This window comes from Echinops telfairi, unplaced genomic scaffold (genome assembly GCF_000313985.2).
Source record: "Echinops telfairi isolate 266 unplaced genomic scaffold, ASM31398v2 ScPeMD7_10;HRSCAF=50, whole genome shotgun sequence".
Taxonomy (NCBI): Eukaryota; Metazoa; Chordata; class Mammalia; order Afrosoricida; family Tenrecidae; genus Echinops; species Echinops telfairi.
This window is the reverse complement of record NW_022103907.1, coordinates 5,514,507-5,541,952: the sequence shown is the minus strand read 5'-3', so window position 1 is coordinate 5,541,952 and position 27,446 is coordinate 5,514,507. Positions and strand designations below refer to the sequence as shown.

The following is a 27,446-nucleotide window of genomic DNA, read 5'->3' as shown; positions in this document are numbered from 1 at the left end:
CTTGTATAGTTTGTTATGAATCAGAAGTGACTCAATGACAGGGTGTTTGATTTTTCTGAATCCTTGTATAACTTCTTTTTAATTTTTATTGTTACTTTTTACAGTTTTATTAGCTCATAGTCCACATATCATACAATTCAATAGTTCAATCATATCAAGAAAATGGAACAATCATTACTCCAATCAATGTTGGAACTTTTTTTTTAATGGTTAAAACGATAGTTCAAGTAGTGAAACAATACACATCAATTATTTAATTTTTCTTATTACTCATTATGTTAGGGTGCAAAATGCTAATAAACCTTATCAGCACCTTTCACAAAAAATACAACTGCTAAGTATATTACTATGGTAAATACACTCTAAGAAAAGAACTCAATGCCACTGAGTTAATTCTGACTGACAGCAAGCCTTCTGGATGAGTTACCAAGACTGTAACTCTATGGGAGTAGACAGCATAACTCTTCATGCTTTCCCTGCCCAGTGGCAGGTGGTACAAAATCACTATGCCACTAGGACTCCACACTTTGACAAATACAGTTATAACTACATGGTATTTTGTTATAGTAACAGTAGGTAACTAAGAAACACACCTACAGAATTTGTTGAATTCTAGTGCTACTCAAGGCCATGACTAACAATTGGTAGACTCTATGGAAGAAACGCCTCTTGTTTATTAAGAAAAAAAAGGCCTGAATCACCATGGCCCAATCAGGCTATGGGGGAACCCTGAGTTATGGACCAACTCAATGGCAGCTATTTGTAAAGGCTCAATCAACTGAAATCACCTATCCCAATCACAGATCTCTAGCCTATATGCACAGTATAATCTTAGATAAAATGTATATTCTATCCAGAGACACTTAAAGATTATTACTCTTAGTCACATAGCTTTATGGCAAGCCGTATTTCTGCCTATTACTGTCAGGAAATCATTCCGCTATCAGAATTATCTTGGGAGCATTTCCTTGAGCAAATAAACTAATGTTATAACTGAGCAGCTACACTGAAGGCAGTTATTTATACCAATCACATTTCAACAAATAAAATGCAGGTTCAGATCAAATCACCTGTTTCAAAAGGATTAGTGGATACACTCAACAGAATTTTTTCCTTCAGCTTGGTGAAAAGATAGCTCTTGACCTATATAATATTCATTCTTGGTAGAATGTCTATACCCAAGAAGAGATGTAACTGATTTGCAAAGAAGATATCAAATGGTAAAATATCAAGTCTTCAAAGCATTTGCTCACTAAACATTAAAAATATTTTGAGAAAATTAGCATTACCTGAGTGCATTCGCTCTATAATAATAGATTGATGAGGTGGAGGCTGAAGAAAATGTGAAGCGTGAGAAATTGCAAGGGCCAGACCAGACCCAAGTGAATTCTAGAACAGAAAAAAAAGGAGAGAGTATAATTCTATATTGATATTACCCTCTGTATATAAAAACTACTAAACATATTGCCAAATTAGTAAACAAAATGTTTTCTAAAAGAAAATAATTTAGTATGATATACCAAGTTTGTAAAATAAAATCTTGTATTCTAAAGTTAAAGAGTATACATCAAAGTAGTTTGAAATGTCAATGTCAACATCTATTTAAAACACAAGAATTTACCATTCTAGCCTTGTTAGAATTTTTGTTATGTGCAGCAAGATTGACTGCAGGGGGGTCGATGACGGAGCCTGGGAAAAGCTGTGCAAGTTCTGCATTAAGCACCACGGACATGGCTTCGTTGGGTGGGGTGAGTGGAGGAGTCATAAACAGTGGTGTTGTTTTTGGAGTGGGTGGAATAACATCAGATGGGTGAATGAAGAATCCAGGGGCGGCGACTGGGTTGGAAGGCACAGAGTTGTGAATGGGAGCTACTGCTGAGGCTGCAGATGCTGCTGATGCTACAGCAGCCGCTGCAGCTGTTGTCTGATGTAACTTGGCTTCCAGCTTTGCTTTCTGTAAAAGAAGTAAAGGCAACATGTATAGACTAGTCCTGACTATCTAAACCAGTGGTTCTCAACCTGTGGGTCGCGACCCCCAAAGGTGGGGGGTGGTCAAACAACCCTTTCACAGGGGTCACCTAAGACGATCAGAAAACACATTATTTCTGATGGTTGGGGGTCACCATAACATGAGGAACTGTATTAAAGGGTGACAGCATTAGGAAGGTTGAGAACCACTGATCTAAACAATGTGGACTACTACATGAGTATATATTATGAAGATGATAATGATTAATTGGAGCCTAATGAGATACAGATGAAATTAAATCAATCTAGAGCCAACATAAGTCAAGCATTTCTTTGTTCTATATGCTTCATTGAATAAACGTTCCTCAATATTTGACAACTAAGACTTTCTTCCAACCAAAGGTAAAAAGAAGGCAGAACTGTCAAAAGTAAATAAAGAAGCAAGTTCTGCTAAAAAACAAAACAAATACTAACAACCTAACTCATGCTAACTCCACCTGGAATTGGCATAGCTTGAATTTGGACCCTCCAAAATTCTCTAAAACATCTCTCATTATCATTAAATTTTAAGTTGTATTAATTTAATTGGTCTTTTAAATGTCTGTCCAACTCTCACACTCTATTGGAAATAGCAGTGTTTGATCCAGAGTATTTAAGCAGTTAAAAAATATCAACTCTACTCCTTCAAGTATGAATCAAAGTTCATTTATATAATTTTCAAATTTAAATGTATCACAAAGACTTTACCTCGTGTTTGTCGAAACTGATTAGTTCAGATTGGTCACCCTATTTTCGTTTATGAAAATGGTCATTGTTACAGTACTTTTTCAGCTTTTGAAGTTTAGAGACAGCATGAACATCTAAGAGCCAAATAGTCTCCAACCTGTTGCTGAAGCTTCAAAAGCTGCTGCTGTTTCTCTTGCAGCACCTGTAGCTGTTGCTCGGCTGAAGCCATTGCATGAGAGAGAGACTGCAAAGCTACCTGGGCTGCTGAACTCAGAGCTGTCGAGGCTTCCCCAACTGTCCCAGATGGTAGTCCACCTACTGCAGGAGTAACCCCGAAGGAACTCACTGGTATAAGACAAGGAAAGAGAAAGCCAGGATGAAGAAGGGGCTTATGCAGAAACTTACTCCAAGTACATTATCTTGCCAGTGAATTTTAAGTTAATTTTCAGTTCAAAAGACAGGCAACAAATTTATAAATAGAAAAATCTAAATGATAAAAGTATTTGATAACATTAAATTCTTCAATAGCTACAAATTATTTCTAAATCAAAGATAAGTTAGACAGTAGAATTTTTACTTCAGATTCTCAGAAGAAATATTTAAATCTACTAGTCATTCAAAATGCAAATAAGCTAATATACAATTAGAGCATAAGAAATCAACTGTAATTTCATTTCCTAAGTTTTCTTGTAACAATAACTCTACAGCCCAAGCTCCCTACCTAAAACCTTCAATATGAGATGAATATCACTTAAGGACACCAAACCAAAACATGTCTACTGCCAACTCATAATGATCCTATACACACGGTTTCTGAAACTGTGGATATTTATGAGAGCAATACTGACCTGTGCTATACAGGTTATATGGGCAAAGGATTGCTGCTAGGAATATACATTACCATGTGGCACAGTCTTAATAAATTAATGCATTCAATAAATGAGCAACCCTAAGAGTCAGATACGGATCCTCCTCGTTTTCAGTTGATGAAGTAGAGATTGGCTCAAAGTAGGTAACCTGTAAAGCTCATAGTAAATCTGGGCTCAGAAGGACAGGCGGCGCGAAGGCAGAGGCATTTACAAGGCAATCTGCAAAGAATTTGTCACCTAGTATCAACTAATGCAAATTTTGCAAAGGCACATATACTCACTCAATGCCACCCATCTTATCAATTCCAACTCACAGTGATCCTATATAGGGCTTCCAAGACTGTAACCTTTATAGGAGTGAACAGTTCCATTTTTTTCCCTGCAGAGCAGCTAATGGGTTGAACTGCTGACCTTGTAGTTGTAGCCAAATAAATAATGAAATCATATCTCAGGAAAGTGAAGCAATTTGTTCACAAATAGTGAATTCAAATCCAGGCAATCTGTACCAGGGGGTTTCAGAAAGAGTATATAGAAAAATTCCCTTATCGTTTATACGAATTTGTTCTTCTGTGTCAACACATCTCCTCAAGGACCTTCCTCTTTCTCTCTGCTCTTCCACTCTGCCAAACATGACGTCCTTTTGCAGAGAGACCAGTCTCCTTATATAACATGTCCAAAGTATATGAGATGAAGTCTCACCATCTTTGCCTCTAGGAGCATTCTGGCTGCACATCTTCCGAGGCAAGATCAGTTTGTTCATCTGGCGGCTCTTAGTATTTTCAATATTCTTCATCAGCACCATAGTTAAATGCTACCTCTGGTAGCTCCCGGTTAATGTACTGCTGCAACCATTGTTGGATGATCTTCAGCAAAATATTGCTTGCATGTGATATCAATAACACTGTTCTATAGTTTGAGCATTTTGTTGGGTCACCTTTCTTTAGAACTGATCCAAATATGGTTTTTTTCCCGGTCAATTTGACCAAATAGCTCTCTTTCAAATTTCTTGGTACAGATGAGCGAGTGCTTCCAGTGCTTCATCAGCTTGCTGAAACATTTCAATGGTTATTTCATCAATTCCTGGAGTCTTGTATTTGGCTAAAGCTTTCAGTGCAGTTAGACTTCTTTAAATCGTTGAATGTTAACCAGTTCTTTTCGATACAATGACTAGGTTTATCCTTCTCATCTTTGTTGATGTTTGTTTCCTATATCATTCAATATTTTGCCAAAAGAATCTTTCATATATTGAGACTTGAGCCTTGATTTTTTTTCCCTAAGTTCTTTCAGTTTAAGATGTGCTGAATGTGTTCTCCCATTTGGGTTCTCTAACGCTGTATTTTTATACATTTCATTATTAAGGACCCCTCGTGGTGTAGTGGTTACACTTCGGGCTCCTATCAAGGTTAGCAGTTTGAATCCACCAGCCAGACAAGGCTTTCTACTCCTGTAACAAAACTGCAGTCTTGGAAATCCTCAGGGGCAGTTCTACCCTGTATTATATGGTCTCTATGAGTCAGAATTGACTTTATGGCAGTGAGTTGTGGGGGCAATTTTAGAGGCCCTAATTTATGGAATAGAGTTTAAGGAACACAATTAAAAAGTAACATACACTGAAGACAAATGGGTGCATAAGCAAATGTGGTAAAGAAAGCTGATGGTGCCCGGCTATCAAAAAGTATAGCGTCTGGGGTCTTAAAGGCTTGAAGGTAATCAAGCGGCCATCTAGCTCAGAAGCAACAAAGCCCACATGGAAGAAGCACACCAGCCTATGCAACCACGAGGTGTCGAAGGGATCAGGTGTAAGGCATCATCAGAACAAAAAATCTTACCATAGTGAATGATGGGGGGAGTGCGGAGTGGAGATCCAAAGCCCATTAGTAGGCCACTGGAGATCCCCTTGCAGAGGGGTCTCAGGGAGGAGATGAGCCAGTCAGGGTGCGATGTAACAATGATCAGAAATACAACCTTCCTCTAGTTCCTAAAGGTTTCCTCCCCGCTCCCACTACCATGACTCGAATTCTATCTCGCAAGACTGGCTGGACCAGAGGAGGTACACTGGTACAGATGGGAACTGAAAATACAGGGAATCCAGGACGGATGAGCCCTATAGGACCAGTGGTGTGAGTGGCAAAACAGGGAGGGTAAAGGGAGAAGGGGTAGGAAAGAGGGAACCGATTACATGGAACTGTGTGTGACCTCCTCCCTGGGGGACAGACAACCGAAAAGTGGATGAAGGGAGAAGTCGGACAGGGCAAGATATGACAAAATACCCATGTATAAACTATCAAGGGCTCATGCGGGAGGGGGGAGCGGGGAGGGAGGGGAAAAATGAGGACCTAATGTCGGGGGTTTAAATGGAGAGAAAATGTTTTGAGAAACGATGTACAAATGTGCTTTACACAATTGATGTGTGTATGGATTGGGATAACAGTTGTATGAGCCCCTAATAAAATGTTAAAAAAGAAAAAAAAAAAAGTAACATACAGCAGAAGGTTAGATGAGTAGGACCTTCTAAAACTTAAACACATTTATAATAAAAGATTTCTCCAAACAATAGGGTGAGAACTTACAGGCAGGGAAATATTTTGACAACAGCCTATCAAACAAAGGATTCACTAAAATGTATAGAAAAGTTCAAAACCTTGACAGAGGGCATTAACAGAAATTTCACCAAGACAACATTCAAGACAGCCAAAGAAGCATAAAAAGATGTGCATGATCATTAGCCATCATCAGGTTTCATCTCACACCAGCAATAACAGCAATGATTAAAAGCCCAGAAAATCAGTAGTGGTGAGGCTGTGAGAGACTGGAACTATCACACATTGCTGGCAGGATAACACAAATAGTACGACCACTGTGAAAACAGTTCCTTAAAAAATCAGTAATAGAAATAACTTAACATTCAGCAAGCCAGAACTACGTACACTCATATATCCTAGAAAAATAAGAGTGACACAAATAGGTATGAGAGCTTCAAAAGTTCATGAAAAAATTCCAGTATATTTTCATTTTACTTTTCTACAAACTATTTGCAGCATCCTGGGATGTCATATACAAGTACAGTTATGAAAAAAAATTTTAATCATAACCATACTCCTTCAGGGAATAAGCTGCTGGGCCTGGGGATTACAACCATAGTCTCGGGGAACATTGAGGTCAACTGACATAACAGCTCACAGAGACAACGCTAATGCTCTATGTCCTACCACGGTGAATAAGCAACATCTAAGCTGCAGATGCTGTTCTCTGATCTTTGAGAACAAAGAAGCATGAAGAAAGTCAAAGGGGGATAGGAAGAATTAGTCCTGAGTAAGATTAATACAACACATGAACCCCCAACCTCCACAAGATGAACTAGATGGTGCCAGCTATCCCTACCAACTGCTCTGGTTGGGACCACAATAAAAGGTTCTGCACAACACAGTAGAAAAATGTAGAGCAAAACTCATAGTAAAGAAAACCCCAAAACATTCATAAATCATAAAAAAAAGCCAGAATTACTTGTCTGATAAAAACTGGTAAAACCTGGAGACTATGACCTTTAGACACCTTTCAAGCCTAGAACTGAACCTATTCCTCCAAATCACCTTTCACCCAAACAATAGAGACAGGACCCTAGAGTAAACAATGAGAGCCGTGAGGTATATAGATATGATTGCTCCTGGGACCAATCAGCCACGTAAGGCCAAAGAGTACTGCTATCCTACAGGGATTTCCAGTGGTTCTGAGAGCCTATCTGTAGAAACTGTTGAAGGGGAAATTAACTTGCTATGTAAATGTCAAACAAGCCACACAAAATGTTAAAAATTGAACATTTTTAAAAATCAAACATTTCTCAAGCAAAAAACAATTCTGTAATATACAACTTCATGATAGAGGGGTTCAATGACATCAGAGTGGGAGTAATGAATCACCTCCAAGGGTAGACACATAAGTTTTTGACCTGGGCTCAGTCCTGTGGCAAGTGAGGGCCCAGGGATAAGATATACAGATTCTCTAAAACCCAGTTTCACTGATATTGCCACATTGGAAAAACATACCAACAAATAGAAAAAGAAAGGTACACTTAGAAGCATCAAGGCAGATCTTATGAGAAACAGTAACCACAAAGATAAAGAGATAATACAAAATGACAAAAGGTATAGCTACAATCATTTTGAATTTGTAAGCAAGACTCAAAACATTTTAAGTAAAAATATGAAACCAAAATAAACAAATCCATGATGACAATATTTTAACATATCATACACAGCCAAACAAACTAAACCAACCATAAAATCAATTCCAACTCATAACAATCTTACAGGACAGAAGCAAACTGTTGCTTAGCGTTTCAAAGACTACATCATCACCGGAGCAAACAGCCTCCTTTCTTTTCTCTCTACGAGTGGCTGGTGTGTTTGAACCACCAACCGTTTTGTCAGCAGCTCTATTCTTCACCCATAGTGCCACCAAGAATGCTTACAACTAAAAGTACTTCAAAATAATAATAATTATTATTATTAGATTAAATAATCAGGAATTTAGGTGGAAATTTAAAAAAATTCATGAGAAAATACATTCCCTTTCAATTCCCTTTTCCAAGAACTTTTTTAAAAATTATTTTATTGGGGGCTCGTACAATACTTATCACAATCCATACATACATACATTGTGTCAGGCACATATGTACATTCGCTGCCCTCATCATTCTCAAGACATTTGCCGTCAACTCTAGCCCCTAATATCAGCTGTCCATTTTCCCCCTCCCTCACCACTGCCCCTCCCTCATGAGCCCTCCATAATTCACAAAACATTATTGTTTTGTCATAAGTTACACTGTTCCAAGAACTTTTTGAAGCTCCCTAAGAATGAGAATACACATCAATTTATTTACTAAATAGTTTTAAGCACCCATGGATTATCTGTTTAAAAAAAAAAAAAAAAGTACCTCTCTACAACTCCAAACAAGTACTACAGAATTAATAGGGCTTTTTGAACTCAAGGCAATTTAAGTAGAAAATAGCAACAACAACAACAAAGTAATCTGTAATATGAAAAAAATGTTAAATGTAGTTCTTTAACATTAAATACTAACACTGGGCATATGAATAACCTAAACCCATGGCGAATACATGGCGAATATCTTAGATTAATAGCAAATGAAAAACATATCCATTAAAACGAAAAGCTTCAAAATAGAATGACTATTAACAATCAAGGAACAGATCAACAAATATGCTTTATCCATAAAATAAAATTCCAAAGATTAATAAAAAAGACTCAAGTCTCCATATGTCACAATGTGGGTACAGTTCACAATCCTAATGTGAATGAGAAGGCAGATCTCCTCCCCAAGTAAATATGTACATGATTTTTTCTAGTCCTTACCACTGGTGTTACAAATATTAACATACCTAACGGCTAATTAAAAGGCTAATGGGTTTTGTGTCCACCCAGAGGTACCTTAGAAGGCCTAGCGATCTACTTCTGAAAAACCAGCCACTGAAAATTCTACCAAGCACAACACAACTCTGACACATACAGGATTTGCTGAGTTGAAATCAACTCAAAAGCAAGTGGTTTCATACCTAACCACAGTGTTCAAGAATGCATTAAGAGGTTAAACCAAGAACCACAATAATCAAGGGATTACTTTGAACGTTAGACTGATGTTTACCTCTTGAAGACAGTGAGGGACAAGATAGTTAATAAAAGAGGCATTAGGATACTTTTTAGAGTGCTGGACATGTTGTGTTTAGACAAAGAAATTGCTATACAGATATTCTGTTTTGTGATAAAATTGCTGACCTGTGTAATTGCTGCCTTCTGTTTATTACATTTCACAATCAACATGTTTCAAAAAATAGCCAATAGGATACCGAGACTACAGTCATTTTCCAACACCTTAAAATCACAGGTTTAGTTGGGACTTTGAACTAACTTTTAATAGTAATCTCTCTACAGCAGTAGTTGGGGCCAGGTGTGCTACTGAGGTAATAGATGATATATGCACAAGCTTTCCCCGTAAATACAAAAAGCTGGTTTTAATGGGAGGGTCATATGAAAGAATGCTTCCTTCTTTAAAGTCTAGATGTATAATTTTATGAGCACTCTTTAGAGTCCAATTTATTAGTAAGAATTTTCTGTAAGTTCAGCTTTCTATCATGGAATGCTTCCACAATTACGGTAAATGTATGCTCAGGACTGTCAGTCAGTGATAACTGTTAAAAGCTGGGTAATGAAAATATGGAGTCACCTTACTCTTTCCGTTATTTTTGAAATTTTCGAAATTAAAGAACTTTTAAAAATTAAAACTCATAAAAGCAAAGGGAATTAAGCTAGTGCCCTGGCATGTAGAAAAAGAAATCAAGCAAACACGATAAATTGATTTAGAAAATTCAGAAAACTACTTAGGATTTTTCCTCAAAGATCTTGCTCATAAATAATTTTCTACGTACGATATTAGCAAAGAAATTTGTTTATTACAAACTGATATTTTAATATTTTTTATCATTTTACACTAGGTGTATGCATAATAAAAGAAAGTCATGAGGTGTATAAGAAAAGAAGGTATATACCAGTAAACGTACTTGCATCATCCCTTTCTATTCTGGTTCCATCACTAGTTGACACACAAGTGAAGTGTAGGGGTTCAACTTCCAGCAGTCCAGTGAGAGATGTAAAACTACCCTCAGCAGCTGTGCAATTACTGACCTTCCCATTTCCTAAACCAGAAAGAAAACCAAACATTATCACTTGTAGAGATAACCTTTAAAAGACAATAATGTGATACTGAGAAGTAGAGCTGTTTTTCAAAGAATAATTAGAGTGCTCTTATAGATCCACAACCATTACACAATAACTCAACAGTGGATAAATAGGAAAACTCATAAAACACAACATACTCATTTGCTTGCTACAAAAAGCATAGCTTCAAAATAGCTACTTAGGGGGCTATTTATATTAACAAGAAATATCACTAGTTTTCTAGCAAACAGAAACTTCTATTCAATAACCATTAAATATAGTCTATATGTCAAACGTATCAAACAAGACACTAATACAGGACTAAAAAATTACAAATATTATCTATACATATTTCTTTTCAGTTCCTATATACATTAACAATTTCTGAGAATGAAGTATATTACTTTAATTACATAAGTATTTATAAGTTAGCATACAAGGTTGTTAAAAAAAAGAAAAAAATTGAAAAATATTGTCCACTGTGTGAACAATTAAATCCAAGCCACCCACAAAAAAGTTAACAGTGATTGTGTACATGGTTTGAAGGGAGATGGGCTGTTCTCATAATCTTCTCAATTTCCTGGCTTTAGCACTATTCCGAACAGAATTCTTTAAAAGAAAAACAAAAAGTGAAACGTTTTGAAAAGAATGGGAAGGAACTGTCGCCAACATCTGAACGGCTGATCTACAAAACTAATGCCGTCATCATCTTGTTCACCATTAGGTATGACGCTTCTGTTGTTTAGTAAGTATTTATAAACACTTGGTCAACAGAGGACATGGTGGAAACAGCAGTAAAAGAATAAGGTCCAGTCTTCATGAAGCTCACATTCTGTTGCAGAGAAGACAAAGTAGCAAACAAGAAACAACACAAGTAGATTTAACTAGAACTGGGCATGTTTGTTTTTTAAAGTCCAATTGAGACTTTGAAGGTACTAATAAGAGGAAACTGATCATAAGGGGTAAAAAAAAAAAATGCTTCCAAGATGATGGGATAAAATTTAAGGAAAGAATAAAAAGAGATTTTCTTTTCTTTTTATTACACATTAGGTAGGGGTTTGTATTTAAGAATAAGGTATTCATACTTAATCCATGAAGTGGAGGAATTCATGCAAAAGCATGAATGAAATCCCCAAAGCAGGAAGGAGCATGGTACATTTGGAAAACTGGAATAACATACTAAAGCACACTAAGGAAAAATTCCCAAGCTTGTTGATCAGATGACCCTATCTTTAAAACAAACACATCTTTAAAAATTTTTTAAAGCTTAAAGCTTTTTTATGTTAGGTTTACAACATGTATATACTTACAATAAGATGTTTGTTTTTTTTAAAGTATTCAATTCACTTCCAAGATGTTAAAATAAGCACATGAAAAATTAGTAAAACTAAAATAATGTAAAGAGACTGGTAATGTCTCACAGTTTCGCAAATCTATTGAAAATCTAGTTGTGCTGTTGCATTGTGTTCCAATATGTTAAGTTTCAAGTATATGGGAAAATACAGCCTAGCACAAGTATGTACTGTAGTTAAAAAAGAAATGTAATAGTCTTACATGTTTAAAATCCTACCAAAGGTAACCTTATCAATGCACTCAATTTCCTTACATTAGGATGAGGGGATCTTGAGCATGATCACCTTTTATCTATGTATGATCTTGAACCATCATGCATTCATTATCTGGAATATGATGGCTCAGTGCTACATTCCGACCTTCCAAATACTGGCACACTTACTTAGGCAATATCTGATACCTACATTCACTAAGGTGGCAATTTCCCAAGAGGAAAGTTTTTAAATAGTAATAGGATGTTACACCCAATGTGTAGGATATACATTGTCCAAAAATCTAACTTTTACTTAATTACTCTACTCTTAACATGGTCATCAAATACTAACAGTTGATTCCAGAGGTGAGAGCCTCTTCACTCATTTTTTAGAAAATGCCTGTTAAACAGCCAAGTGTAAAACTAAGCACAGCTGGGGGGAAAATGAGGAGCTGATATTAATGGTTCACATAGAAAGCAAATGTTTTGAGAATGATGATGGCAACAAATGTACAAATGTGCTTGACACAATGGATGGATGTATGGATTGTGATAAGAATTCCACGAGACCCCCAAAAAATGACAAATAAATAAATAAATAAGCAAGCGCAGCTTGTGGACCATTCTTTCAAATGGTTGTAATAAAACAAACAACTAATTACTTTTACCTGAGACAGAGTGCATACTTGCCATTACATCACAAAGAATATTATGTTTAAAATTAATTTTTACTGCCTCATCATTTACATTTGTAAATTAATCTGGCTTATTTTTTACTGCATGCACAAGATTAAAATACCAGAACAAAAAAGAATGCCATGAATGATTAAAACATCATTTTTTATTGTCATAAAAATAATTTTAGCCACTTGCTGTTCTTAGGGGCCGACAAGTTGGTTCCGACACATAGTAACCCTATATCTAATAGAATGACACATAGCCTGGCCCTGGGCCATCCTTAATATTGTAATGTAATAGCCCACTGTTAAAGCTACTGTGTCCCATCTACCTCACTGAGGGTCTTTTCTCTTGCACTGACTCCCTGTAGTTTATCAAGCATGGTGTCTAGCTCCCTGAAAAGGCCGCAAGAATCCCGAGGGGGATCTATAGACCATGCTTTTAGAACCAAATGGGCCAGAGAAATTCAATAGTATAAGAGTACATGGCCAGGGAAAGAGCAAGATCATACATTACATGTATATTAGATACATTAGATTTAAAAATAATGGGAAGACGTGACAAGTATTTTAAGCAGAGACAGTGACAAGGTATGCATTTAGAAATGATCACATTCACTGCAATATGAGCAATACATGGAAGTAAGGCAAGAACAGGTACCAGGAAACCAGTTAGAAAACAATTACCGTGCAGACACAAGAAGACTGTGGCTCGAATTCTAATCATGTGCTCATGACAGGTAAGAAAACAGGTATATTTGGAATAAATGTTAGTGGTAAAATAGACAAGATTGAAAAACCCTTTACAGCCATATGAGCTAAGACAGCTCACAGTCTCTAAGGTTTTCTCACTTCCAATATGAAGGATGGCAAAAATAGCAACTGTGCTTTTTGAGAACGAAATCACATAAAGGAAGTAGAAGTCCTTTGTAAAATTGTTAGAGCCATACAAATATAAAACTGATAGTGCTGCTATTGTTGCTCGTGATGACAGAAATACAAACCTCCAGCGTTACAGAAAATTGAGATCAGACCATTATAAAGTACCTATACCTACTTCCAAAAAGGGTCAAAGACATTCAAGGAGAGTGTCTTCCCAAATGATGCGAGCAAAACTGGATATCCATTTGTAAAAATCACACCACTCCACGAGCAAAAATTAACGCAGATGGATAGAAAAATCTAAATGTTATATTGTAAAGTTCTGGGCAGGTAGCAAAGGGACAAAAATAGAGGTTCTAAGTCTCCATAAATAGACTCCCAGCAGAACTGAAAATTCACAAATGACAGATGTGAGTGATGAGAAAGGTTATGGTGGATGGCAGTAACATTTCTGTCTTCTTTCACTAATATTTTCCTCTGTTCTCATTCATAATTTACTTCACAATAAAAATTGGAACTTCCTCAAGTTTACTTTTATTTATTACAGTATTAACTTCAGTGCTTACAAACACTTCAGGCAGAAAAATGCTATGAGATAAAAGAAAATCAAAGATAAAATTATTACTGTTTTGCCTACAGGAAATAGATACCCACTAAATTCTAGCCAAAAAATTTCACAGCATATAAATTACATATAAAATTCTAGATGGCTATTCTTTAGAAATGTGTAGGAGAATATAACAGTGTCAACAAAGCTTATTGTAAAAATGTGATAGTAGTAGAGGCAATTGTTCTTTCTACATCCTTCTTATAAGTGCCTATCAAATTTATTATTTAGCAAATGTAAAATAGCATATTCTTGGGCTCTGTAGGTACAGCAATGGCAACCAAATAATACTGAAAAGGCTACAACTGGAAACAGGTCACATTTCAAACAGTCTCTCATGAGCACTAAGGTAATAATGACATGCAAGGAAAAAAAAATTAAAAATCCTTTTAAAAGATCACTTTACTATCTTGCTAAGTGTTTTTTGAGGATTTTGATGTTATTATTGTTGGGGGTGAAGGGTTCTTAGGAGAAGATGATAAACTGTTCGAAAAATTCACAGATATTAAGTGATTAAGAATTTTACTCTTCAAAGAGTTGTAGTAACTACTATCTACTAAGCTTATTAAGTCAAGAAATACAATTTTAAAATTCCAGTAATAAAAGGAATTACTACCTGAAAGGACATCTGATAAGTCAATTTCATCTGACTGGACACCAATGCTGCTGTTGTATACATTTTTACATGTAGAGCCACTCATCTCCAAGTCAAAGAGGACTGGATCAAATGGGGAACTATACAAGCCATATCTGAAAAATAAAATAACGTCCTAGCAATTTTCCTGTTAGTCATCTAATTAATAAATTATCCATTGTTTTGTTTTAAGAGTAAATAGACTACAAGGGCAGAGGGAGAACTAATACTCCCTCATTAAGTTCATAGGTTTCAGTTGCATTCTTAGCCATGGCCCTGCAAATCTATACTACAAAAGACACTTTCCAGAGACTCTACTATATATCTGATCCCAATAAAGTGTTAGCACACAAACCAAAAGTATCATCTATAGATTGAAGAAAAGAAAACATAGTAGGCATCTTTTCTTCTCCTCAAAATTAAAATCAATCTAAAAAGAGTAGAAACCAATGCCTTAATTATAGGAATAACCCATTTCAAATGCTGAAGATAAAGCAAGAACTCAAATTTGACCTGTACTTGGTAAAGGTCAATTTATGTCGTAATTGTTTATCTTTGAATTTTGGAAAAAAACATGTGATTTATCTAATTCTACCTATAAATGGGTTACAACTGAAATAGATCAACTTAATCCCTTATTTAATTATCAAGGAATACCACTTTTAAGTACTTAAATACAATTTATCCTCTCCACAGAAAACAGGAAAAGAAAAACATCAATATCATCTGGGAAACAGTACAGCATAAGTAATTTTTTTGGAGAAAAGTCATGTTACACACATACACTTTAGCCACCCACCCACCCCTCACTGCCATTGAATTGATTCAGATTCATAGTGGCCCCATAATACAGTACAACTGCCTCTCGGGTTTCTGAGGGTGTCACTTTGTACAGGAATAGAAAGCCCCATTTTTCACCAGTGGAAGAGTTGGTGGCTTCAAACTGGTGACTCCTCTCACATATATGCTATATATGTGTGTGTATGTATAGAAATGTGTCCATGGTGATATCATATGCAGAAAGGCCCATTATTAGTTATTACACATATTAAAGCACCTTGTCTGAAGTAAAGCCTCCATTGGTGTTAGTCTGTCTTGTAACTGTCTGGAGACAGCAGTAAGCAAAGACGCACAAGCTGTGCTGCACCCAGCCAAATCTTCATCTTTAACGTAGTTTAGTAAGACAAAGTACCAATAAACAGAACCTAAGAGCAAAAATGAAAACATCAAGATTTTTCTTCTCCAACAAAAAGAACTTCAGATAACATTAACACCATTACACTTTTTGTCTAAAACGCCGTCTTTAAGAACAGCTCCTGGGAGGGTCAAAGAGGACACTGGCACTACTGACTGAGTGACAGCCTGAAATGCTATCTGACAGTAAGAATTTCAACTCAATTTGAAATCTAGATATTCAGGTATTCAACTAATCTGAGGTGACTCGACAAATATTTTACAATACATGAAAAGTGGAGAAACTTTGCCATAATCCACTTCAATCATGTAATACATACACTTAACACATATGCCTAAACTGTTTTACTTATTTGTGCAATCTCCCTGCATTTTATTTTGTGACAGCTGAACTACAAGTAACCAAACTAATCAATTTATTTTAATCCTTAAATGGAAGTGATCTGATATGTAACTGTCCCACTAAATAATTCTAAGTATACTTTTGAGATATTTATGGTGACTACAGTTATTTGTTGTAGAATTGATTTCACATACCACCAGTTGCTGCTGCAGGTAAAAATGACATATTATCAAGTAAAGCCTTCAATAGGACAGATCCAAATCCTGGTTGACATGGGTCACACTTCCCATTACTGAAAAAAATTTCAAAGAAGAAATTTTAAAACATCATTCATGTCTAAACTCAATTTAAAATCGACAGAACATACAGAAAACGTAAAACAAAAAGACATTAGGGATTGATTATACCACAGATCTTTGTACTATTTCCTTATGCACTGAAGCCTTCCCTTTGCGAAAAGGGATAGGAAGCAGGTACAAGTGATACTCATCACTAGTTTTTTGTTACCTTCTAATTAATCCGAGTTAAAAGTTTAGAAATAATGATCTGCACAATGTCAAAATAAGCTAAACCTGTGATATAACAGGGAACGTAATTTCAAGCCAAGAAACTCAAACATCTAGAACAATAGGCAAGTATGTGAAGGCAGGTTCCCCACCCCCTCACCAAATTCCCCAAAGTAGCACTAAGTGGCAGAGAAACCAAGAGAAGTTTTCTTATTAAGAGACATATGTCTCTTAAATAAGACATTTTGCCTTAAGAGCTTAAATCTTTTTTTAAGACCTCAATCTCAATAACTATCATTATATGTAAAAATTCCTTAAATAACACAAGCATTCATGAAAGAGCACAGTATTTTAAAAAGGAAAAAGAAAGAAAGAACACAGTATACTAAAAAAAGTACTATGCACCAAATTGTAGGTGCATCACGTAGTGTTTACAACAGAAAACTACACCAACCTAATACACAAAGCTAGAAACCGGGCACATTTATGGGCTATGCTTCGTCCTGCCTCAAAGAAGCAAACACGCACAATGTCTGAAAGACATTTTCGTGTTTTTGAAAGTAGGCTCTCGTTTCCCTCCTTTGAGCTGCAAAACAAGAACAGAATTTTAGACTCATCTTTAACTTTAACTCAATATGCAACCATCAATATCAGTAAAGGCTCTCATTAACCTTCCAGGTCCATTTGAATGGACCCCAGCCAACCAGCAGAGGCTATCCAACACAAGGCTCTGGGAGTGCTCTGGGAGTCGGCCGTCATCAGCTTTCCTGCATAGAGTGCCGAGAAGCTTTTCGTGAAATTCTGAAAACTGTAACATGGCACAGCGTTGCACTCTACAAAAAGAAAAACACAAGTGCATCAACAGCCAAGGAAGAACCATTAGACTAAAGCTATCAGTCTGGTTGTTAAGTCAAGCGTAATAAACCTAACAAATTTCATTTTGGAAATAAAATAATGAACAGCTTATAGACTTTTGAATCTAACACCAGGGCATCAGTATAAGATTATAAATGGCATATAAACAGTATTTGACTTGTAAAAGTTTTTGAAAGAAAATCAGCACCCTTATGTTAAACTTCTAGCCTCCTAAATGGTCAGAAAATCAATTTGTTTATTAAAGCTACCCACTTGGGATATTTCTATTATAACAGTACTAGAAAACTGATAGAAAGCAAATAAAAATTTTCAAGTTTTAAACTTTTTGTGTGTTAGTATGTATTGTAGAATTTTTCCTTTGTGCTTTCATTATTTTAAAACTAGAAAGAAGTAATTGAGGTTACCTTTCCTTAGAAATTGATGTTTTCTTAAATCTTCTAATTGTTACCGAGACCTCTTGAAGTAAGTCACAGCCGCGGAGGTTTTCAGATTTACGGGTGTTACTTGCATTTTCATTTTTAACATTTGATGATTTTTCCTAAACATACATAAACAAACAATTGGGTGGGGAAAAATTAAGAATTAAGTATTAAAACTTCAAAAGGGGATAAAGAACTATGACTATCAAAACATAAATGAAAACAATTGTGTTTACACTCAAATTTAGTGAATGTTTGATTTTCTATAGCGATTGTAGGAGGCGTGCAGTCATTATTTTAAGGGCAATAATCAAATAACTAAAGATTTTTAAAATACCCAAGTTTTAAAACTATGAATTCCTTCTAAAAGCACTTACCAGCTATATGAACTATGCCAACTCACAATCTCTAAGGTTCTCTCACTTCCAATATGAAAAATGGATAAAATAACAATGACTATAATTCTTGATAACTAAATCTCATGAAGTACATGGAGGTTCTTTGGAAAAAGTGGTGGACCCATACAAATCTAAGACTGATAGTGTTGCCCATTGCTGTTTATGATGATAGAAGCACAACCTCCAGAGTTCAGGAAAATCAAGATCAGACAATTATGAAGTACCAGCATCTACAAGCAGCTGATCTTCCAAGTTCAAGGTCATTCAGTAAGGGAAAATAAATTAACAGATGGTACTAGCAAAACTGGATATCCATTTGTAAAACATCACATTCCATAAACAAAAATTAACCCAAATGGATAGATCTAAATGTTATAAACTATAAAGTTCTGGGAAGGTAACACAGCGACATAAAGGTTCCTAAATATCCATAAATAAACTATCAACAGAACTGAAAATTCACAAATCAAAGAAGATAAATAAGACCAACGAAATCACCTCAAAATTTAAAAAAAAAAAGAAGAAATAACCTCAAAATTAAATACTTACACTCATATGAAGACTTAAACAAGTATAACATGAGAAGTGAAGGTATGAAAGAATTGCTGAAAATGATACATCTGACAAGACGGATCTGTAAAACTATTTTAAAACTTACAAAAAGACAAACAATCAAAGAGAAAAACAGATCTAAATTTGAACAAACATTTCACCAAAGAGGGCATTCTGGTTGTCAGCAAATAAAGGAAGTTGCTTTGAGAACTAAGATATGCCCCTGACACAGGCAATGGAATTTTCAATGGCCTTTTATATGCATGTGAAAGTCGGACACTGAAAAATGAATACCAAAGAAGAATCTATGTATTTGAATTATGATGCAGGCAAAGAATACTGAAAGTATCATGGAATGCAAAAAGGGCAAAGAAATTTGTCTTGGAAGAAATGCTGTCAAAATATTCCTTAGAGGCAAGGATGGGAAGATATCATCTCACATACTTTGGACATGCTATCAGGAGAGACCAGTCCATAGAAAAGGCAATCATACTAAGGGCAAGAGCAGCAAAAAAGAGAACGGGCCTCAACAAGATGGACTGACTGAGTGGCTGTAACAATGCACTGGAACCTAAGAACAATTATAAGGATGGCACAGAATGGGGCAGTGTTTTGTTCTGTTGTACAAGGGGTGGGGGCGGGTGTCATTGTGAGTCCAAGTCAACTCAATGGTACCTAACAACAATATATATTATTCCCCCACCTCCACCCCTCCCAAAAGTACATACTATGTAGCAAATGAAACATCAACGAAGGGTCATATTAGTCCCAAAAGTGTGTCAAATTTCATCCACAAAGTTTAAAACATTGTTGTTAAAGCTCAAACTGACACTCTTTCATACCTTGCCTGCTGTAACTTTTGCCAAGAGTGAAGCAAGTGAGTAACCCTTGTTACTCTGAGGTTTTAGGGATGGCAGTCTTAACACAGGCCGCATACCACCATTACAAAGTTCATCTGCTCCTCTTTCATTCACTGCTTTGACGTGGATTAAAAAAGAACGGTATTTTCCTCCTGCCATACCTAGTAAGTGGACAAGAATAGCGTAAATAACTGAATCACCAAAAGAGCTACTTTTTTTCTCATTTTCATAAGGCTAGTTATATAATTAACTCAACAAAATATATGTTGGGCTTTTATTTTTTTTAAGCAAAAACAAAAAAAAAATTGTGAGGATTACACAAACAGCTTGAGGTAGAAATTTTAGACTGTTATAAATATGAAACTCAATGGTAGTGGACTTTTTATATCTCAACACATGTATAACTATGATTAGCACAAATAAAGCACTCACTAGATACTAGTTTAATATTGAGAATATTACTTTTTTACTTAAAATTAATAATTTTAATTTACACAGTAATTATCAGTATCATATGCTGCTTATTGTTTTACGTACACTGATATATTATATAAGGAGGCTTAAAAAGGATCAAGGAACAATGGAATTAAAAGATGTTTCCTCAAGCTTTATGAAGCCCCTTTGTATGTAATACAAAAACCACAAACCAAACTCACTGCCATTGAGCCAAGGCCAACTCATGGTGACTCCATTGTGGGTTTCCAAAACTGTAACTATTTATGGGAGTAGAAAGCCCTGCTGGTGGATTAACACTGCTGACCATGCAGTTCCCAGCCCAATGCGTAACCACTGCACCACCAGGGCTCAAGTGACACATAATGCAAAATATCCCCACTTTAATACATTCACCCACCAGCAACTCATTAATATGTGTTGTCTTTAAACAAAAAGGCCAAATCTCCCTTCCAATTGGATTTCTAGCATTTAACGTCTATAAAAGAAAAGATGGAACTACCTCATAAGGTTTCCAAAGTTGTAATCTTTAAGGAAGCAGAGCACCATAAATTCAACCAACAGAGCAAGAGCAGTTGGTGGATTCAAACCATCAGCCTTTCAATTACCAAGACAGCGTTTTAATCACTGTGCCACAAAGGATTTTTTACATTTGTCTTAGCAGGTACTAAATCTTTCCGTGGCTTAAATATGCCTGTTGCTTTCCATTAATCTGCTTACCTACTATTGACCATGTTAACTTTTCCATAATCCAACATTCTAGTATGACAAGCAACCCCATTTTTAGTGTTCTATATCTAAATTTCTTCATGCAATTTTAGTCTCAATGGGGTCACTATAAGTCAGCATTGATTTGACGGTAGTGAGGTTTGTTTGTTTTCAGTTTATCGTTATAGATAATAAACCCTCTGAAGGCATGCAAAAACTAAAAATAATACCTCATTACTCAGATAATCTGTTTTACCACATTAAATAATCCTGCATTGATTTTATTTATATTTTTCAAAAAATACTGAGATGTCAACAACAGAAAGTAAGCTAAGAAGTATCATTGTAGTCATGACAGAAAACAAACTCAGCTATCCAGAAATGTCTTATTTCTAATAAAAGCCTGAAATAAAATATCTGACCTTTTTTTCACATTAGTTAAAATATTTTTTATATGTGTGTAATTGTGGCATTACTTATGACACTTTTGTAAAACATATCACTTTACCTTTAACAAGTTTGGGACTTGTTAAGGTCAACATCCCAGCATGTCCTGATAGATCAAGGCCACTAGCAAGCCACACTGGCCCACAAAGGATATCTTCTTTATGATCTTCTAAAAATGGACATAGTCTAAGACCTAAAAGGAAAAACACATTATTCAATTATAATTTAAATTTTAATCTTTAAGAAGAAAATATCCATGCCATTTATATGTAAGATCATCACATAAACCACCATCTTTTACAAGTGTTTGAATAAGAATTCATTGCCATGCTAATAAAATATAATCAATTATCTGATATACTATTTTCAATAGATTGTTTTTAGTCCTGTATTTCTATTTCACCATGATTGTCATAAAAATTATAAAACTTTGACTTGATTTCAAAGCGCAAGGAATTAAATAACAAGAGTGAGAGGGAATTAGTGCAGCTGTGTTCACAAAGATGAGCTGAAAGTTAAAGCATAATGCCAAAGCAAGATTATAGGTTATTTTTTAATTGTGTTCTTAAAACCAAGTTTCTGCAAGCCATAAGGAAATCTTTGCCCGACATGATGCATTCGGATCACTCCTCCTTTTATTGTCAGGGACAACAGCTCTGTAATTTAACTCACACTGTGATTCCTCTATATCCATGTGCTGAATTTCTTCATTCAAATCAACCAAGGACGGTCTCCCATTTTGTTCCACTTCAATGTTAAGAGCTGGAGACAAAGGAAAGGTGATCTGCCTATCTACTGCTGTTTCTAGAGGATAAAAATATTAGTAAACTTAATTTTACTTAATATCAATAATTTGTGCCTAAAAATCTAAAATGCTCTTTATACTGAGAACTGCTAATTTTCTCAGGGAAAGAAGAAAATTAGATTCAATTAATTATTTCCTACACTTTTTAAATGGGAATAAAATGTTATATGAATAAATTATTTATTGGGAACCCCACTCAAGTTATCCTATCCTACACCACAAGCACTTAGAGATTCTGAAAATATCAATACCTAAGTCCTAGACTGGAATCAGAATCTGTCTTGATCCAAAAGCACATGCACGCATGCGTGTGTACACACACACACACACACACACAGCATAAACATGTAAAATTTTTTACCCAGGGAATGTTTCAAGTTTCACTGTTTGTACCTCTAGTGTTCAAAATTAAGGGGGCATTTTACTCTGAAATTATCCCCAGGCTTTTTTTTTTTTTTTGGATTGAGAAACTCTTAATTTATTCGGCCATCAAGAGAGAGTGGGGTTTACCACGCCAAACTGCTTAGACAATTCAGTGAAAATCAAGTAAGTTATATACCTCAAATTATGTAAGAAAAAACAGGATAAAGAACTGAGAATACCTAGTTCTAATACTGTATGTGTGCAATCTGTTTAAATAATAGTTATATCAAATTATGGATTTTTAACAAAAATAAAAGAGGCATATTATTGGCTGTACATAAAAGAGTGGGTTTCATTAATAACTTTCAAAGAATGTGTAGTTTCCTTAACCAAGTTCTTTCACAGTGAAGTCTCAGGTTTAGAAAGAAAAAAATCCCAAGACTAGTCATGTTAACAAAACTAATGCACAAAAGAACTAATCTCACTTCCCAGGAAACATGTTCCAACTATTCATGCTTCTGCATTTTTAAATTTTTTTGTGACTGAAGAGTTCTGAAATGCTATCTGAATGAACTTTCCTAAATAAAATCAATCTCTCTCTCTCTCTCTCTCTCTCTCTCTCTCTCTCTCTCTCACACACACACACACACACACACACACACACACACACACACACACACACAAATAGGACAGACATACAACACTGGGATGTGGGGAGGAGTATCAATCTAAACAAGCAAGTTAAAAACGTTTTGTTTTTGTTTTTTAATGATTTAAAAAATAAGATACTCAAATATAAGCTTTGATCCATTCTTACCATTGACTTTCCCTAAGCCTGGAGCTTTATTTTTCAGAAGTGTCACTTGTATTTGTGGAATATTGGTGATGTTTGAGTTCAAAACAAATTTGAAGTCCACATGTCCAACCATACAGGCTTTCGGTAGAACTAGTTCAAATACATGTTCATCCCAGCTGTTACTGTGAACAAGGGAAGAAATGCTAAATAGAGGAAAACCTTTCTTCAATCAAAACCATATCATTGGTATCACCTTTCATACTATTTGATTTGCAGACTCCAACATAATTCAATCTTTATCAATGGGATTAGGAGAGAAGATAAGCAACACTCAATGCAGAGGTTAAACGCAGAGGGCACCGAATGACCTTACTTTAGAAAACTGCCTTGAGAATTGTCCATTATCTGCCTTGAGAATTGTTTATGACAATATTCTTGCTCCTCATAAATTTCTAACACTGAAAAATAAAGATCTCCAAATTATACTTTTTTGCTAAATTCTAGATTCATATTCAAATGTCTCAAACTTATCGTGAGTAAAAGCAAACTACCTGATTAACTCATGTCTAACCTCAGTAAAGAAAAACTCTACTTTTCAATTAGCTATAGCCAAAACTTTAAGAGTCATTCTTGACCCTCTCCTCTACCTACAAAGTCTATCCACAATCCGACCACTCTTTTCACTACCTCTTTCTACTCCAGGAAGGAGTTGGTTACAGTCTTGGAAACTCAGGGAGCAATTCTACCATGACCTACAGGATTGCAATGGGTCGGCATAAGTCCATGGCAGGTAGTCTGGAGTCTGGGGTTTATCGTCACTATAATCACGCTCCAAGTTATCTTTTTTGCCTGACTACTGTGTAGCATCACAACCAGAATTCTTGTTTCCTTAACTGTCTCCCATGGCAACCACTTTATTCTCACCTGAACAGTCACAGTAATCCTCCTAAAATATAAATCATATATCACATAACTCATTCAAAACCCTCTAAAAGAGTGGCTCTCAACCTTCCTAATGCTGTGACCCTTTAACACAAGTTCCTCATGTTGAGGTGACCCCCAGCCAAAAATTTATTTTTGTTGCTATTTCATAACTGTAATTTTGCTGTTATGAATTGGGCGACTCAGGTTGAGAACCACTGCTCTAAAAGCTTGCCATCCCACTCACAGGCTTGTAAATGCACTCTCAATCAGTAACTGCACCTCCTATTTTTTACATTCTCACTGACAACATCATTGGTCTATCTTGTTCTTCTTAGAATTCATAAAACACATTTCTCAGAATTTAGGTACTTATTATTGTGCCCAAATCAATGTCTCCATGGGGGTCTTACTTTGGCTTCTTGTATAAAAAATATCACATACATTTCAAACTTCTGTTTCATTCTCTCTCTCTCTCTCTCTCACACACACACACACACACACACACACACACACACAAACTTGCACACCCAACAACTACTGTATGGCTATTGTTTTAACATCCTTTACAGCAATTATAACCAAATGACATACTACCAACTCAAAAAGTTCATGGAAAAATGGACCTGAAAGAAAATGGGATTTTTCTACCAAATGTTTGAAACCTCCTTGTATAAATTTGGGTTCACTAGACTATAAATTCCACCAGAGCCATATTACTTGTGCCTATAAGCAACTAGACATTAAATAATTTTTTATTTGATGAATAAACCAATCCCACACAAACAAGAGATTACTCTATTTTATTCTACAGCTAAGTATAGGAACACAGCTATTTCTACAGTCAACATGACAAAAATAACAAAGAAGCTATTGACATGCCAAACTTAAGAGGGAGTAGATATCTAATAATTCTGTTTTCTCTAGCAAATAGTGATTATTTAAATTTAAATATCTTAGAAAACAATTTACCCATCAGTCTGCAGTTTCCAAGTTCTAGTATGCTGAGCAGCATCTCCATGGTGTTGCTGATGCAAATGCTGGGGATGCCTCCTTTGCTGCTGTTCTTGTTGAACTTCAACCCAGCATGGAGGAACAGTAGCTGAAAATCGTGGCGTTAGAGTCTCAAAGCGAGTTAGCTCCACTAAAGATGTTAAGATGTCAAGGGTGAATGGCTGGTCCACCAATAGTTCAACTCCTTTATGTTATTAAACGTAGCATTTGGAAAAGTTAAAAAAAGAATAATTAGTTTGAAGTTATAAGTATGTTTACTCAATTATATCAGAAAACCAGGAAAGTAGGAGCAAGTATTATGACTTCATAATAGGTACCGAAGAAAATCCACCTTAAATATTTTAAATTTTAGAAAACATACTTCCTATTGGAGGAACTCATATCCAATCTCTTAGAAGAGGTCTACCTATGGCTAACTAACACTAAATTAATAAGGGCAATTATGGTAATAAAATGCAAGTCAAATTTACTATATTAAACCAATAGTTAAAATTTAGACAGTTATTTATACAGTAGACGCAAAACACCCAAATATGTAATATCTGCCCTTTTCCAATCTATAAAAATTAACGCTAAAACCAAAAAAGGTACAATTATACCAAATAAAAACTTACAAGTTAAAATATTAAACAGTATTCTTTCTACTTTGTTGTAGTTAGGAATATTTTGTATACACAGTATCTGAAGGTGAAAAACCTGCTTCAGGCAGATTAGTTTTCTCTTATAAATTTATCTGTGAAATGTCTAACATGAGAAGCTACTGTCTTGTTAAAATTAATAAGCGTAAGTTTTTAAAAGAGTACAATATGAAATCTGTTAAGCTTAGCATATCATCTTCATATTCCCCCAAATCCAAGTTCTTTAAAATTACAACTGTATTTTAAATCATACTAGCCCTTGCTAATGTAAAGTCTTACTCTAAAAGATCATTTAAATCTCATTAATTAAAACAATATTAAATATTTTTACAAAACATTAACGGCATGGAAAAAATGTCCTTTCTTTTAGGAAAATTGGTTATTCTTTATAACTGAATGCATTTTCCATTGTTCAAAGATATTTTTATGGACTTAACCTGAAAATTCGTAACCATTTACCAAAAACTAATAAAACACAAAAATACTCAGCATGCTAACTTTTAAAGCCTAGGTAATATAATTAGCAAATGGATACAAATCTTGGTTAACTTTAAGTAAGAGATAATCCTTAAGGAATGTGTGCACAGCTAGTATGAAAAGCAGTGGTCAACAATGGAGGCAGGAAAAAGGAGTAGATTTTGCCTCCCTCCCTTACCCTCCCCCCATTATCGATACCTGAAAATATTTGAATTCATGATAGGGGGAAGGGGCAAACTGTGTACCCTACTAACATCTAATGGGTACAGGCCAGAAATGCTAACAGCCTAACAATACCCAGGATGTTATAGCTCTGCCGCCCCTATGAATTATTTGTACTTGGAATATGCTTGGAATTTAATAAACTTTTCATTAATAGGCTAGAGTTGGGGGGGTAAAAATGTAGTAAGTGCCAATAGTAAAAATCATTGCCAGTGTATGCAACCAAAGAGAACAACAGGCATAAAAAGCAGGGGAAGAGGCAGCTTTCTAGACTAACAGTTCTAGACTAGCATTAAATGTAAAGAGTGTCAAAGCGTATGGCATACTGAAAAAAATTAAACTATGATTGGAAATTAAGGAGGTAAAGCTAGATTTGTTTCACATTAGTCCACAAAGTAAGTAAAGATTTTAGAGCAAGGAAAATGATGCTATCGTTACTTCTTTTGAATAGCAGCACTGGAGGGTACTATAGAACTAGGAGGTTTGAAGAACAGACAAAACAAACAGGAAAAAAAAAATTTACTTGCTCATTCTGGAGGGGGAAAAGAGAGTCCGAGTATATACCACTCCCACTAGAGAACATTTTTAAAGCTTATATATTCCAGTCATTCTTGACTTTATACTTACTTAATACTACCTCAAATCTCTCATCTCTTTTCCCCTCCCTAACTAGACCAAGTGCTACTAAGGACATAAATAATGTTTTATCCTCTAGGCTACTGCGCCTATACTAACAAGACTACAAGTTGAGGAACTTTCTTCATGTTAACATTCATAATATCCTCCAACTATTGGAAAAATTATGATAAATAA

General features: G+C 35.4%; 1 protein-coding gene across 1 annotated transcript in view; it reads right to left on the bottom strand.

Annotated features, from left to right (window-relative positions):
• The window catches only part of BIRC6 (baculoviral IAP repeat containing 6), a 203,808-nt gene that overhangs the window by 141,799 nt on the left and 34,563 nt on the right, over positions 1–27,446 (bottom strand). The window contains exons 12-26 of the mRNA XM_045287023.1: positions 25,255–25,480; positions 23,383–23,543; positions 22,070–22,201; positions 21,459–21,590; positions 19,772–19,950; positions 17,965–18,098; positions 17,356–17,517; positions 17,139–17,270; positions 16,373–16,470; positions 15,699–15,846; positions 14,624–14,757; positions 10,127–10,273; positions 2,852–3,039; positions 1,622–1,954; positions 1,290–1,389 (exon numbers count right to left, since the gene is read on the bottom strand). Coding sequence (XP_045142958.1) covers positions 1,290–1,389; positions 1,622–1,954; positions 2,852–3,039; positions 10,127–10,273; positions 14,624–14,757; positions 15,699–15,846; positions 16,373–16,470; positions 17,139–17,270; positions 17,356–17,517; positions 17,965–18,098; positions 19,772–19,950; positions 21,459–21,590; positions 22,070–22,201; positions 23,383–23,543; positions 25,255–25,480 — 2,406 coding nt within the window. The remainder of the gene's footprint in view (positions 1–1,289; positions 1,390–1,621; positions 1,955–2,851; positions 3,040–10,126; positions 10,274–14,623; positions 14,758–15,698; positions 15,847–16,372; positions 16,471–17,138; positions 17,271–17,355; positions 17,518–17,964; positions 18,099–19,771; positions 19,951–21,458; positions 21,591–22,069; positions 22,202–23,382; positions 23,544–25,254; positions 25,481–27,446) is intronic.